General features: G+C 43.9%; 1 protein-coding gene across 18 annotated transcripts in view; it reads left to right on the top strand.

The window, feature by feature from the left end:
* Positions 1-15867, top strand: part of phldb1b (pleckstrin homology-like domain, family B, member 1b) — an 83353-nt gene extending 67486 nt beyond the window's left edge. For 9 of the 18 annotated variants that reach the window (XM_029772891.1, XM_029772896.1, XM_029772888.1 and 6 more), the window contains 13 exons: positions 949-1074; positions 1986-2105; positions 3455-3613; positions 4038-4178; positions 5277-5393; positions 8950-9052; positions 9461-9553; positions 10188-10473; positions 12243-12360; positions 12632-12778; positions 12904-13123; positions 14078-14163; positions 15298-15867. In XM_029772891.1, coding sequence (XP_029628751.1) covers positions 949-1074; positions 1986-2105; positions 3455-3613; positions 4038-4178; positions 5277-5393; positions 8950-9052; positions 9461-9553; positions 10188-10473; positions 12243-12360; positions 12632-12778; positions 12904-13123; positions 14078-14163; positions 15298-15438 — 1857 coding nt within the window. In that variant the 3' untranslated portion in view covers positions 15439-15867. The remainder of the gene's footprint in view (positions 1-948; positions 1075-1985; positions 2106-3454; positions 3614-4037; positions 4179-5276; positions 5394-8949; positions 9053-9460; positions 9554-10187; positions 10474-12242; positions 12361-12631; positions 12779-12903; positions 13124-14077; positions 14164-15297) is intronic. The other 9 variants (XM_029772894.1, XM_029772907.1, XM_029772890.1 and 6 more) reach the window with 8 other exon arrangements.
* Positions 15868-16388: the final 521 nt, after the last annotated feature.

Below are 16388 nucleotides of genomic sequence, written 5' to 3'. Positions count from 1 at the left end.
ATCTATCGTGACCCAGACGGATGAACGGACCTCCACTCTGATCACTTGTCTAAAAGCCACACTCCTTAATTTGTGAAAGACCAACAAAGACTACCAACAAGAAATGTAACAATGGAGAAAATGCACTCCTAGATATGTTCATATGCAAATAGTAGGGTACTAGATTTCTGTGATACATCTGTTGTCCTCAATGATTTATTTCCCATGAGTGCAACGTAACTTCAAGTACAGATTTACAGACTGTGGCTTTAAGAGAAATGTTCTGGTTTTCATAGTTGAGGTTGTTTAACTGGTCAATAGGACTTTTTACCTCAGGTGTAGGTCTGGTGTGTGCTTGTTCTACTGCTTGTGTGCCAGAGTAACCATTTATTTACTGTGTTAAACACGATGTAGTGTCGGCTTGTGAAGTATGGACTTGTTTTACATTGTGGTCGGATACAGTTGATAACATCAGTCAAACTGGTTTGATCGGATAATTCAGATCCGACTGATGTATTTTTTGGATTGGAAACATCTGCAATTTGATGGTGAATTGCACATTATCTCAACTCAGGCCAGCGACATATACATCTGGCCTGAATCCCTGGGCTGCGTTGTTTACTCTGAAAACATGAACCAATTAGTCTCGCGCTAAACTCCAATTCGGACATAACCTATCAACCTGCATTCTCATGCATTTAGAACAAGTTCATTACATGAGATGCCTATCAGTTTCATTGTTGAATTGGATATAATGGACTCTTTTAGACCACTGTAAACTAGCCCTATTAAACTGAGTATAACCCATACAGGGGCACTCAATGTGCATAACACCTATGTTTTTGTGATTGACACTTATTATCTCAGTACTGTATTGACACCTAGTGTATGTTAGAGGGACATACACCGTAACTGTACACTACAGCAACAGGAACTGAAACCAGTTTCCCTGACTTCCTATTGAAACAGGAATTGCTCCATATCAGCCAGACTGACCTGTTAGAGGACTCCCACTCCCAGCATCCTCTCTGCCGTCCCGCTGCTTCCTATTTAAGCGCCTCCTCTCAGTTATACCCAGGGGGCAGCCCGACAGAGGTAACCAGACTCTCAGTGTAACTGTCACTGCATGACACCTGAGCACACTCACTGTAACCCTCCTATGCACAGTCTGTCTAAAACTTAAAGGCCCACTCGGTGATATTTACAGCTTTATAGGAAACCAAGTTCTGAGGCTGGCGTTTTTATTGTTGTTTTTTCATTAAGGAGTGGGCCTTTAAGAAGTCTGTGTGAGTTATGTCTTGTTACCCCCAATCACTCCCAGAAAATTGCACCCCGCCCCCATATGTAGCTGAAAAACAAATTTGGTCATCCTGTGAGGCCCTGGAAGTACAGTACTGATTTGAATGTCGTCATTGTTTGTCTTTATGAAATACTTGGTCTGTTGGATGAACTATGGCCATTTTAATTGATGTTGTCTCCAACTTTTAGAATGGGCAAAAGCATAAACAACTCTTGCTACAACTGGGATATTAAGATGCTGTGTTTGTGTGAAGGTTTAGCCAGAGGCTCACAGGCACAGTGCTTTGTCTCTCATTGAAGTGTACTATTCTGTTTGGTTTGTGTAGTGCACTTCTCTCTATTAGCATTTTGCTATCCTTTGAAGATGGGTAGAGCTTGTTGACATCTCTGTTATTGTATTCTTTCGCCACGTGTTTTCACTTCTCCAGCTCGATGTGAGTCTTGGGAAATTACAGGGTAGAGAAATGCTGTGCTCTTTATTTTTTCCATTCATATAGTTGTTCATGCTTTTCACACAAGCTTATGTGTTTGTTTTAAAACAAGATAAAGCAGCAGCTTGTCTTGGAAGGTTGTAAAGTGTGTATGTTTTTGATATGGGTACGCAACCGTGTGTGTATGAGTATTCATATTATAAAAAGGACGTGTCATGGAGTGAGCTCATGGCCCCATGTCCTGTTTGGTTTGCATTGCTTTGCGTTGGCTCTCAGGAGTACATGAAGCTCTCGGATGTCTATAAGATGTTTGGGAGTGATTGCCATGACACCCAACTCACCACCTCTGCTCAGCACGGCCTCTCGCTCACCCTAGACGCAGCTGTCCCCTGCGAGGTACCATTGCCCTCTCTGTCTCACTCTCTTTCTCTCCTTATCACTTGCCCTCGGTTTCTGTTTCTCTCTTTCTCTCTCACTCCATCTTTTCATTCTTTCACCTGTTGCTCCTCTCTCTAGCTTCCCGCTTCTAGGTAGCTTACTGTACTTACATACTGGTGTATTGGCTTTCTGCTAAATGGCCCTGTCCTTGATATAATCAGCTCAACTAACTTCTGCATTACTGATTGAGAATGAGAATTTTGAGGATAATGGTACCAGACCTGGATCAAATGCATACAGTGCATTCGGAAAGTATTCAGACCCCTTGACTTTTTCCACATTTTGTTACGTTACAGCCTTATTCTAAAATGGATGAAATAGTTGTTTTCCCTTATCAATCTACACACAATACCCCATAATGACATAGCAAAAACAGGTTTTTAGAAATGTTTGCAAATGTATTAAAAATAAAAAATATATAACATTTACATAAGTATTCAGACCATTTACTCAGTACTTTGTTGAAGTACCTTTGGCAGTGATTACAGCCTTGAGTCTTCTTGGGTATGACGCTACAAGCTTGGCACACCTGTATTTGGGGAGTTTCTCCCATTCTTCTCTGAAGATCCTCTCAAGCTCTGTCAGGTTGGATGAGGAGCATCGCTGCACAGCTTTTTGATGTTAGATCGGGTTCGCCCAGGCTCTGGCTGGGCCACTCAAGGACATTCAAAGACTTGTCCTGAAGCCACACCTGCGTTGTCTTGGCTGTGTGCTTAGGGTCGTTGTCCTGCTGGAAGGTGAACCTTCGCCCCAGTCTGAGGTCCTGAGCGCTCTGGAGCAGGTTTTTTATCAAGGATCTCTGTACTTTGATCCGTTCATATTTCCCTCGATCCTGACAAGTCTCCCAAAAATGTCAAAAAACCTGTTTTCGCTTTGTCATCCGTTTCAGAATAAGGCTGTAACGTAATAAAATGTGGAAAAAGGGAAGTGGTCTGAACACTTTCCGAATGCACTGGTTGTCATATGCATTCAAATACTTGCCAGTATTTTAGGTGAGCTTGATTTAGTTTGGGGTTTTGCACTTTTGGAACTTTTTCATTGGTTCCGTTGTACCAGGCAAACTGAATCAAGCACAGCTCAAGTGTTTGACGTATGTATTTCACCCAGGTCTGGATGGTACGATGGGTTGATATTATAGAAAGACTATCCATGTGTGAGTCAGGTTTACTGCCATCTATTCCACATGCTGTCCTTGTTGCTGCTGTTTCCTCCCTGTTGATGTGTGTCCTCTGCCGTTGTTTCCCTCTTTCCTTCTTTGCCCTTTGACCTCCTGTCTGCCTTACTATCTGTGGCTCCCTGAATGAAAGGAGTATGTGACTGTGGGCCAGTTAACTCAGTTCTTTGGGATGCCGAAGGTCGAGTCCTCCCCTACCTCTCCTCTCCGGCCCCTCCAGTCAGGAGCTGGAGACCCCGCCTTCTCCTGCCTCTCCTTTCGTCACGGCTCCTCCCTCTCTCTCTCTGTTGAGGTGTGTGTCTGGTCTCTCACTCTGTTCTTTGTCACCCACCTCTCCTCCACCTCTCGTTTGAAGATGCCCTGAATGCCCCCTCTACCCCAGTGGCCAAAGCTGGTTGGAATGACGTCATTACAACCAGTTTTCAATCATGTTTGTAATTAATTGTAAACTGGTTCTATTGACGTCATTTCAACCAGTGTTTCCCCATTGAGACACTGTTAGCATTTGCTGATATTTCAAGATGAACATTGACACACACAAAAAACATAACATTTAGAAAAATATGTATATTTCCGTCACTCTAACAGATCCTCTTATTTGCTCATTAATGCTTTATTTTCTTAATTGTCTTCCTCCTCCACTCCCTTGCTCTGTCCACCCTGTCCTTTGCCTCTCTGCTGCCTCTTACTGTGGACTCTTAACTGCGGCCCTCCAGTACCAGCCTGAGTGCAGTAGGCCTCAAATCCACACTGTCGATTTAGAGCAGTGGTACCAGGAGGTGATGGCTGCTGGGGAGAGCAGCCAGCTCTGCCCCCCTCTCCCAGCTAAACCTCTCTCCGCTCGCAGGCCTATGCAGGTAATTCTCAGAGCTGCTGCCTTCTCCTCTTTTCTCTTCCTCCCCTCTTCCATTGTTTCTGTTCTGTCTTCATGTTCTGTCTTCCGATGAAAATGGCTTTTCAAGTGAAGTGTGCTTTGTTGATTGATTTAATATATCAATGATGGTCTGTCTGGGCTTGCTGTCACTCATGCGTTCTTGAATTATTTAAGCATCTCCACATGCTTTACGGTAATCTGTTAGTATGTTTTGTCAGTATTCAATCAAGTAGTAATACCACTCATGGATGTCATTGCATTGCACTGGAATATAAAATGTTCAACCTGGTTGAATCTTCAAAAATGATTCTGTATTATGTGCATTGTATTAAATTGACCACCAGTTTATACTACAGTACACACAAGCACAGCCAAAGGGTCAATTCCGAGTACTAAATTGACCCCAACCTGGGTATAGCCTAGACTGCAATCAATATCTGATTATTTACTGGCACAATGAAAAACCATAAGACCTCATACTGTATGGCCAACTGAGGTTGTGGGACAAACCACCTGAAGGTTGTGGCTACAACAGGGTGTGTATCTTCACCCTGGCATCTGCCAGTAAAGCACTTTGACACTGACTCTGTCATTACACCTGTGGGAGGAATCAAAGGACCACCAATAAAAAGGATGCTGCTGGTGCTGCCATAAAAATCACTGTCTCCGTCTGTGTCTGATGACAGTAGTAGTAGTAGTAGTAGTAGTAGTAGTAGTAGTAGTAGTAGTAGTAGTAGTAGTAGTAGTAGTAGTAGTAGTAGTAGCAGTAGCAGCAGCAGCAGTTAAAGTTCACTCACCAAAAGTAGGCTGCTTTAGCATTTCAAAGATGTCAATCAATATGTTGGTTGAATTGAAATGTCAAATGTGCCTTTTGAAACGCTAAAGAAACCTATTGTTTTGTGTTTGTACTCTACTCTCTACTTCTCACAGCACCTCCCACCAGACAAGTTTTGAATAAGCACCACAGTTCATGTTCCTCATTCCATTTAATGTAATACATGTTTTACTATGTGCGGGGTAACCGCAAAAAGTCTACAGTGGTTGATAGCTGATCCTGGTCCGTCTTCACTCCTCCTTCCAGGTGTTCCGTTCCAAGCTGGACAGTGATGCTGGACAGACGGTACATCAACCGAAAGCAGGCTCCGGATCCCATCTGCAGTACGTAGCCACTACACTGGGACGCAACACAACCTCCAAGGTAAACCTCATCACCTCCACTCCATCACTACTGGTTGGCTAGTAGGGTCTTCAGCGGATTATGTAGTAATCAGCCTACTCAGGCCTAAATACATACAACCAAATGAAAATAGAAGGTACTGGTGTTGGAGGGTGGTCAAGTTTGTGGCTGGATTGTGTAGTACTCTTCTGAGGCAGGCATTTGCTGTAATCCTGCGATTTAGCTAGCTTCATCATAATAGTTTATGGTAAGTTTCCATGAGAAAGGCTACAAGCACATAGGGCCCTTATACACAATCAATCTGAAGGTACACTACGTGACCAAATGTATGTGGACACCTGCTCATTGAACATCTCATTCCAAAATCATGGGCATTAATATGGAGTTGGTCCCCCCCTTTGCTGCTATAACAGCCTCCATTCTTCTGGGAAGGCTTTCCACTAGATGTTGGAACATTGCTGCGGGGACTTGCTTCCATTCATCCACAAGAGCATTAGTGAGGTCGGGCACTGATGTTGGGCGATTAGGCCTGGCTCCCAGTCGGTGTTCCAATTCATCCCAAAGGTGTTCGATGGGGTTGAGGTCAGGGTTCTGTGCAGGCCAGTCAAGTTCTTCCACAACGATTGCGACAAACCATTTCTGTATGGACCTCACTTTGTGCACAGGGGCATTGTCATGCTGAAACAGGAAAGGGCCTTCCCCAACAAAGTTGGAAGCACAGAATCGTCTAGAATGTCATTGTATGATGTAGTGCGATGATTTTTTTTTTTAAAGGGGCTTAGCCCGAACCATGAAAACAGCCCCAGACCATTATTCCTCCTCCATCAAACTTTACAATTGGCACTATGCATTCAGGCAGGTAGTGTTCTCTTGGTATCTGCCAAACCCATATTTGTCTGTTGGACTGCCAGATGCTAAAGCGTGATTCATCACTCCAGAGAACGTGTTTCCACTGCTGCAGAGTCCAATGGCGGCACACATTTCACCACTCCAGCCGACGCTTGGCATTGCGCATGGTGATGTTAGGCTTGTGTGTGGCTACACTCGGACATGGAAAGCCATTCCATGAAGCTCCCGACGAACAGTTCTTGTGCTGACGTTGCTTTCAGAGGCAATTTGGAACTCGGTAGTGAATGTTGCAACCGAGGACAGACGATTTTTACACACTTCAGCACTCGGCGGTCCCGTTCTGTGAGCTTGTGTGGCCTACCACTTCGCGGCTGAGCCGTTGTTGCTCCAATAAGTTTCCACTTCACAATAATGGCTCTTACAGTTGACCGGAGCACCTCTAGCAGGGCAGAAATTTGACGAACTGACTTGTTGGAAAGATGGCATCTTATGACGGTGCCACGTTGAAAGTCACTGAGCTCTTCATTACGGCAATTCTAATGCCAATGTTTGTCTATGGAGATTGCATGGCTGTGTACTTGATTTTATACAAACAGGTGTGGCTGAAATAGCCGAATCCACTAATTTGAAGGAGTGTCCAGATACTTTTGTGTACCGTCGTGGCCAAAAGTTTTCAATGACACAAATATACATTTTCAGAGTCTGCTGCCTCAGTTTGTATGATGGCAATTTGTATATAGTCCAGAATGTTATGAAGAGTGATCAGATGAATTGCAATTAATTGCAAGTCCCTCTTTGCCATGCAAGTGAACTGAATCCCCCCAAAAACATTTCCACTGCATTTCAGCCCTGCCACAAAAGGACCAGCTGACATCATGTCAGTGATTCTCTCGTTAACACAGGTGTGAGTGTTGACGAGGACAAGGCTGGAGATCACTCTGTCATGCTGATTGAGTTCGAATAACAGACTGGAAGCTTCCAAAGGAGGGTAGTGCTTGGAATCATTGTTCTTCCTCTGTCAACCATGGTTACCTGCAAGGAAACACGTGCCGTCATCATTGCTTTGCACAAAAAGGGCTTCACAGGCAAGGATATTGCTGCAAGTAAGATTGCACCTAAATCAACCATTTATCGGATCATCGATAACTTCAAGGAGAGCGGTTAAATTATTGTGAAGAAGGCTTCAGGGCACCCAAGAAAGTCCAGCAAGTGCCAGGACCGTCTCCTAAAGTTGATTCAGCTGTGGGATCGGGTTACCACCAGTACAGAACTTGCTCAGGAATGGCAGCAGGCATGTGTGAGAGCATCTGCACGCACAGTGAGGCGAAGACTTTTGGAGGATGGCCTGGTGTCAAGAAGGGCAGCAAAGAAGCCATTTCTCTCCAGGAAAAACATCAGGGACAGACGGATATTCTGCAAAAGGTACAGGGATTGGACTGCTGAGGACTGGGGTAAAGTCATTTTCTCTGAATCCCCCTTCCGATTGTTTGGGGCATCCGGAAAAAAACTTGTCCGGAGAAGACAAGGTGAGCGCTACCATCAGTCCTGTGTCATGCCAACAGTAAAGCATCCTGAGACCATTCATGTGTGGGGTTGCTTCTCAGCCAAGGGAGTGGGCTCACTCACAATTTTGCCTAAGAACACAGCCATGAGTAAAGAATGGTACCAACACATCCTCCGAGAGCAACTTCTCCCAACCATCCAGGACCGGTTTGGAGACGAACAATGCCTTTTCCAGCATGATGGAGCACCTTGCCATAAGGCAAAAGTGATAACTAAGTGACTCGGGGAACAAAACATTGATATTTTGGGTCCATGGCCAGGAAACTCCCCAGACCTTAATCCCATTGAGAACTTGTGGACAAACAAAAACCCACAAATTCTGACAAACTCCAAGCATTGATTATGCAGGAATGGGCTGCCATCAGTCAGGATGTGGCCCAGAAGTTAATTGACAGCATGCCAGGGCGGATTGCAGAGGTCTTGAAAAAGAAGGGTCAACACTGCAAATATTGACTCGTTGCATCAACTTCATGTAATTGTCAATGAAAGCCTTTGACACTTATGAAATGCTTGTAATTATACTTCAGTATTCCATAATAACACCTGACAAAAATATCTAATGACACTGAAGCAGCTAACTTTGTGAGAATTAATATTTGTCATTCTCAAAACTTTTGGCCACGACTGTATGTAGTGTATGTATCCTGCTCCGGTAACCTGGTGATTGATTAGACCGAGCATATGGTTACATCCTGGTAAACAGCGGCAGGCTGTTATGTGTTACATGATAGTATCAGATTACATTTGATAGTATTAGATTTTATTGCTCCCAAGACCAAGAGCTTGATGTTTATCTGTAGCTGTTGTCATGCATCAAAGGTTAATGCATAGCATATTCCATGTGTAACTCTGTGTTGTTTGTGTCGCACTGCTTTGCTTTATCTTGGCCAGGTCGCAGTTGTAAATGAGAACTTGTTCTCAACTAGCTTACCTGGTTAAATAAAGGTGAAATATTTGATTAGATTTTTTTTAAATATGATGGTTTATGTAAGCCCCATTCACTGGATGTCTTATTGGCCAGTCAGTGACGACCACGTTGGAAGTATTTTTGTGTAAACCTTGATGGTTTTTAATGTGTGTACTGCCATTGCATTGATATGATGTTGTATGTGTTTTTCATTGTTTGAATTTAATCAATCACTCTCCTTCTTTTGTGTCCTTCCAGAGCCCACTGATGGTTCCCAACAGTACCGGCAGTTTGCCACGGAACTTGGCTGCCACCATGCAGGATATAGAGACCAAGAGAGCACTAGCCTTACAGCAGAAAGGTAACCGCCTTTTGGGAGGTTTACACCAGGCTACTCTGTCCCATGATCTGGTCTGAGGCAAGAGTTTCCTTATAGGGTTCCAGCAGTAAACATCAACTTGGAATTAGTATAGTTATAATGTGTTTAAGATGGTCCTCTCCAGGTTTCTATTAACCAGATTTGTTGTCTGTCATTTCAAGATTTCCTGTCATGCTTCAGAGAAACCACACCACGTCCCTGTCTCCATCACCCCACTTCCCCCTCACCCAGTCTCTTCCTCCATGGTTGCGACCCCTCCCTCGCTTGCCTCCTCTAGCTCCTATTTAACCACCATGTTGTCCTCCAGTCTGTCTCTCTGTCATCCTGTCCTTCCGTCCCTCCATCCCAACCATCCCTCTCTCCATTACTGTCCTCCACTCTCTGTCACAGAGTCCTCCTTGCCTTCCACGTCTGAGTCTCCCTGCTCCACCATGGACAATCCCACAGACAGACAGATAGACAGACAGACCACTCAACCTACGAGTGGGTTTGGTTTTGTGTTCAACTCATATAAATTCTCCCTTCTCCATGTTCTTGCCTGTCTCCATCCTCCTGCTGAGAATCAACAATGCATGTGTTTGGTAGAAGCAGTGCTTTTCATCTGTCGGGCCACCTTTTGTTCCCCTTTTAACTTTGCGGCTGTTTTTAAATGTATCTGTCAGTTATATGATGGATAGCGAGCATGGGTTTGAATTGAAGATGACTTCCTTGGGTTACTTGATCATGTGGTATTTGTATTTTTGCTGCTACTGTACTTAAGGAAGCTTTGGTGATGAGGAAACATGTTGCCGGTTGAATTGAGCTTGGGCTTTTGATAATGCCAAGCACATGTATGTTTGGGGCCTGGTTTCATCTGTCGCTGACCTGTAGTATCCTACTTTACATGGATTCACAGGCAATCTTTAGGTTTACTGTCCCTTCATAGCTGGGTGATGCTGATGATCATGACTTTTTGCTTGGCAAGTAGATATGAATTGTGTGTGTGAGAGTTGGTTAGGGGGTGAGTATGTGTGTCTGCATGCTGAGAGCGCTGTCATACATCCTAGAGCTGACATGATGGGGTATCCCTGGATGTGATCAGGCAACCCACAGATCAGCTCTCTCCCTCCACCCCCAGGCCACCAGGTGATCGAGGAGCAGCGGCGGCGATTGGCTGAGCTGAAGCAGCGGGCTGCAGTGGAGGCCCAGTGCCAGTGGGATGCGCTACACGGCTCTCAGACCCACCTCTACGCCCCCTCACACGCCCACGGCCCTCCCATGGTGCACCACTCCATCCTGCACCACCAGCCGCCATCGGCGGGCGAGCAGCCGTACGACACACTGAGCCTGGAGAGCTCTGACAGCATGGACACCAGCGTCTCCACAGGCAACAACTCGGCCTGCTCCCCCGACAACATGTCCAGGTCAGAGAAACGCACACATGCATATCCTGCAACACTCACACTGGCTAATTTCTGCCAAGGGATCTCTTGACAAGTAACCACATGGGTCAAATGACTCCTCCCCAAGTCCTGTCTGACTGTGAGTTGTGCACCATGTTAAGCTGTGTCGTGTATCATTAGTCTGTCTACTAGTGACAAAAGAAGCCTGCATATCTGCTCAGCTGTTGTCCATTCACTGTTATCAGTATTCTAGTGGATATTTAATGTACAATATAGGGCTTTTCCCACTACTGAGCAGAACTAACCCAGGTTGTCTGTCCTGAGCTGGGGTGCTGAACCATGCTGAAAAGGTCGATGTGTAAAGTATCCGAGGCAGCACAGTTTGGTTTCAGTCGGCACGATAGTGTGAAAAATAAAAACATTTCTCTAAATCTAGTTCAAACATGTCGGAATACCTGGGATAGGATAAAGTAATCCTTCTAACCCCCCCCCCCTTAAAAGATTTAGATGCACTATTGTAAAGTGGTTGTTCCACTGGATATCATAAGGTGAATGCACCAATTTGTAAGTCGCTCTGGATAAGGGCGTCTGCTAAATGACTTAAATGTAATGTAATGTCTTTATCACAGTCAAAAGGCACTCCCAGTTCATACAGAACTCATCAAGTTTGTTGTCGTGCATGAATTATTGCTGGCCATAATGAGGCCTACAAAAATCAACAGTGAAACGCTCTTCCGTAAACACATGCCAGAGAACACTGCCTTCCTCCCAAATCATTTATTCACCATATTTTATGATCCTGGCCTGGGTGAACATACTGCGTTGTGCCCAAATGGCTCCCTATTCCTTATATAGTGCACTACTTTTGACCAGAGTCTATGAGCTTTGGTCAAAAGTAGTGCACTATATAGGGAATAGGGTGCTATTTGGGATGCTGCCCTGGATACATGTGTAGGCTACAGCAGAAGGGATGTTCCCTTTACTATCTATGATTGGTTAAAAGTCAACATTTTGTATTTTGGCTAGTTAAACATTTGGGTGAGTGACTGCTGAGATGTAGTCAAATGACAAGTTAAATAGTCTTAAAACGAGTGAAAGACACTGCACAGATAGTGGTTGCCCTAGCCAGTTGATATGAAAGGTAGGGGTGGGTGTGTGTGTGTGTGTGTGTGTGTGTGTGTGTGGTCGCACACAGACAAGGCAGATGTGTCCATTCCCTTTGCACCTGGTGAAAGCACAGCTGTTTCTCCACTTTAAACAGGATATCGAAGATTGCATGTAATCATCAGGCCTAAGCACTCATTAGGGTTGTGTTCAGTAGGCAGGAAATGGAAAATAAACTGTCCAAAGCGAAGTGAAGAGGGGAGGTTACTATCTGGACATGTCCAATGAGAAACAGTCATTCATCTTCTGTTGCAAAACGCCTTAGAATGTTGACCTTAATGAACACAACCTCGCACCACCTGGCCGTATGCTGTCTAAGACGGGACATTTCCAGTGTATACAGCATTGGATCTCTAAACAGTTACACATTTCATGACCCATTTTATAACAGTCGGTGATAGTTAATAACTGTTTGTGGTAGTTAGTGTCCACATAGTAACTTACTGTTTTTATGACCAGTGATGACTGGTGTTTTAGGACTGACTTACTTAATCCTCTTTGTTCCTATGTAAGAAGCTTGATGATCTTTAGCCATTTTGGGGGTGGGACACAGTTTTAGGACTTAAGAGTATTAATACACTGTAACCCATAAATATATTGAATGATGGATGTCATTGCAATTTCAGATGTATCTCTGACTGTTTGGTTTGTAGTGCCAGTGGGATGGATGCGCTGAAGATCGAGGAGATGGAGAAGATGCTGAAAGAAGCCCACCTAGAGAAGGCCAGGCTCATAGAATCCAGAGTAAGACATTACCTCACATGCCATGGCTAGCTTCCTATCATATCCATACTGACGTCTTACTTCAGTGTTACAGCCAGATTAGGACTGGCCACCCCTCGGAGCCTGGTTCCTCTCTGTTTCTTCCCAGTTTCCTGCATTCTAAGGAGTTTTTCCTGTGCTTCTGCATTGCCTGGTCTTTGAGGTTTTACGCTGGGTATCTGTAAAGTACTTGGTGACAACTGCTGATGTAAAAAGGGCCTATGTTCATGATCTTTTTCCACCTTCTCTCCAGGAGCGAGAGAGCCATGCCCGTAGGCAGATGCTGGAGGAGGAGAGGAGGCGGCGCGAGGAGGCTGAGAAGAGGCTGCAGGACGAGACGGTGCACAGGCAGCAGCTGGTGGACAAGGAGGTGAAGATGAGGAGCAAGAACTTCTCCCAGGTGAGCCTGAGGCCCAATAACAAAAATCCAAACAAAAAGAATATACAGTTTCAGATCTCTCTCATCCTGTTAGTCGTACAGGCTTTTGAAAGACTCGTTACACGTTTGTTTCCTTCTTTCCTCAGGCCCGTCCTATGACTCGTTACCTGCCCATCCGCAAGGAGGAGTTTGACCTGCGCTCCCACATCGAATCATCCGGCCACAATGTGGAGACCTCTCACCACGTGATCCTCACAGAGAAGATGTGCAAGGGTTACCTGGTCAAGATGGGCGGCAAGATCAAGTCGTGGAAGAAACGCTGGTTTGTCTTCGACCGCCTCAAAAGGACCTTCTCCTATTACGTTGGTAAGGAAAATGCTGCCATTTATATACATTTTATATATACAAAAGCATTAGTGTGCTGTTAATGCTCTGATCGAGCCAATGGGAGATACAGTACATAGCATATTCATACCCTTTGACCTTAATGTAGACTGTATTTGTGAAAGGTGGTGTAAATGAGTTTGATAGAGATGAACATTAGGATACACAAGGGAAATACACATTTGTGGGTAGCGCTTTGGTAGCAGGCTTTAGATACAGTAATATGCAAATTATGAAATAATTATTCCATTTAAAATTGTAACTACTTTTCCTAGAAAGTTACGGTTTTATTATTTTTATGTAGCAAGGATCTAGTGCAGTTTATGCCTGAAGGTAAAAGGGGGCATGAAGTTACCCCTGGCTGTGTTTTTGCAGTGGTTGATGAAATAAGCTGCTATATTGTACCATAAGGGTTGAATGTAGAAATCAGGGACTCTATTCAATCTGCAACGCTGAAGCGTTACAGATTCTGCGATGTATAAATTAAAGGCGATTTCCGATTTGAGCAGACATTCAGCGTTTACTGTGAATGCAGTCTCCACTAAAGGGGGAACATTGCCTTTAAATTTCAATGGCGCTGTAAAGCTGAACTTCTGTGATGAGGATTGAATAGAGCCCCAAGTCTGAAGTACTATAGTAGTCAGAGACACTGCAACCTATTTTAAACCAAAAATATTTGGAGCAAGTTTTTTGGATGCAATAAACATCAAATGAACACGAAGATACAGTATGTTACTTTTAGGACACTGGCTTAGGAAATACTGTAGGAGCTCATGAGTAGAATTGTGATAAACAATGAAAAGGTGTGTCCTTAGCTACATACAGTATATTCCATCACAGTCTCTCTCTCCCTCTGTCATCAAAGAAACTGTACTGTAGGAATTGCAAATGTGTGATTTTTACCCAATCATTTTGTCATGTTCATTTACTCAACAGACAAGCATGAGACCAAACTGAAAGGAGTCATCTACTTCCAGGCCATTGAAGAGGTCTACTACGATCACCTGCGTAGCGCCACGAAGGTACCTTCTACCTATGTTATCTACCCAACACTGGGAGAACAAATCTTTATACAGAACAAAATGAAATCTTTAGTCACTTTTCATACTTTCACTGTACTGATGCAATATCTCTTTAAGATCTTTAGTTTTATACACATTCTGCTTCTTCCACGCTTTCATTTCTTTTCTCACTCTTTTGCTTTTACTGGCTGGTTTCACAGAAAGGATTTTTCAACCTCAATTTGACCAATGTATGTACCACTTTGTCTGAACTCACAGGCCCACCCATTGCTTGTTCTCTGCCCTCCTTACCCAAGTGTGTGTTTGGTTGTTTACACAGAAGTGTTTCATGTGGAATAAGGATTTGTGTCAGCTCTACATATTCCATTGCTATCTGCAACCTTCAGTTGAATACCCACCAGGGGTGTGATCATGCATGATTAATACAAGACAGAATGAAAACCCACAGCCATTACAGAACAGTGCATCTCTGGATCCCCACCTCTTGGTTTCATGTCTTTACTTCCTCCATTGGAGTTGTTTGCCAAAGCAAGCCTTAGTGATAATTCCCTTGTCTGTTCCTCTGTGGAATTGGTTGTTTGAATCTGTCCCTTCAATTGAAACAGACTAAATACAGGTGGATTATCCAGGTGTGTGTATGCGTATCACATACTGTATATAGCTTATGAACTCTTAAGTGCATGTGTGCAACTAACATGTGTGTACTGTCCTGCTGGCAGTCTAGCTGCTGCAGTGTTTCCTGTATCCTGTTTTGAAGAGAGGTGTGTGTGTGTGTGATTTAACACGTGGTAGAGCAGCGTAAGGCTGAATTATTATTTTTAACAGGTTCAGTAGACAGAAGTGTGACTGTCAGCATAGACGCTCCATTGTCCATCGAGACAATCAGTTGAAAAAAAAAAAGAGGCAAATGTGTAGCAACTCTAACACACAGGTTTTGGTTCATTTATAACCAAGCTCTAGTACTGTAGTTGAATCGGAGACATGAGGGTAGCGTGTAGGAAGAATCCTCCGCCCACAATCACCCCCAAAAGGATATGGGCACCTGCATGCCGTTTGGGATAAAACTGAGTCATTAAATGACAAGTCATCTCCTTGTTATTGACCTTTTGACCTTTCTCTCCCCTGCAATCCCAGAGCCCCAATCCCTCGTTGACCTTCTGTGTGAAGACTCACGACAGACTCTACTACATGGTGGCCCCTGCCCCGGAGGCCATGAGGATATGGATGGACGTTATAGTAACCGGAGCTGAGGGCTACACGCAGTTCATCAACTAATAGGGGAGACTTGTAGGCAGGGACACTTCAATAGACTCAGGCCTTTCCTTCTAGAGCCTTATCCTCTCCCAGTATTGGGAAATTGCCTTTTTATTGTTACGTTCATTACATCTATTTTTAAATCACTTTACAATAATGTTTTTCTACTTGCGGATTGAAAAAGGGAGTCCTGGAAAAGACACTGTATATAACCAAAGTGACAATACTGTCAGACTTTCTATATTGCCAAATTGAGATGTTCCTTGTGTATCAGTCTTTGATAGTTAACTTTTTTTGGAATGTTGCATTATAACGATGGTTGTTTTATATAGAATACAAAAGGCATTTGCCCGACTACCTATTTAGCTCAAAGTAAAGGAAATATTAAATGGAAAATAAATCTAATTGAATCCAGTGAGGAAAACCTACCAATGTCAAGGAACACACCAACTCAGTCTCACTCAATTTGTTCCCATCAGAGAACTGTGGAGTTGGCAACATTAGTGGAATCTAGTTCAGCAGTAAGCTAAAGGTGTACACAGTCCGTCTGCCAAGTCCTGATGACTTGACCCCTTGCGCAAACAGCCATTCATCACTGCCAGCCTACAACCAAACAGTACATAGCATTATCATGACATCATTCTTCGCCTTAATGGCAGAATCGTGCAGTCTACAATCACGGATTACAAAAAGAAAACCAGCCTCCCCTCAATATCCTATGCACTGCTGTAGATTGAGCGGATTGGATAGGTAAACAGGTGGTAGTTCCATATTGCTCTCAGATACGCCAGGTCAAATTGTTGCCATATGCTATTGCTTACTTTCCAATTCTTTCAGATCAAGTGCAAAGGGATTCAGGGTGCATTTCAGCTTTAGAACGTCATGATCTGGTAGCTTGACATTGTAAAGGATTCAGACATGCTACATTATCACCATCTGAATAGCTTTAGAGAAGACTATGCTGTGTTTGA

This window comes from Salmo trutta, chromosome 13, assembly GCF_901001165.1.
Source record: "Salmo trutta chromosome 13, fSalTru1.1, whole genome shotgun sequence".
In the NCBI taxonomy this organism is placed as follows: Eukaryota; Metazoa; Chordata; class Actinopteri; order Salmoniformes; family Salmonidae; genus Salmo; species Salmo trutta.
The sequence above is the reverse complement of the archived record's forward strand: the minus strand, read 5'-3'. Positions and strand labels throughout refer to the sequence as shown.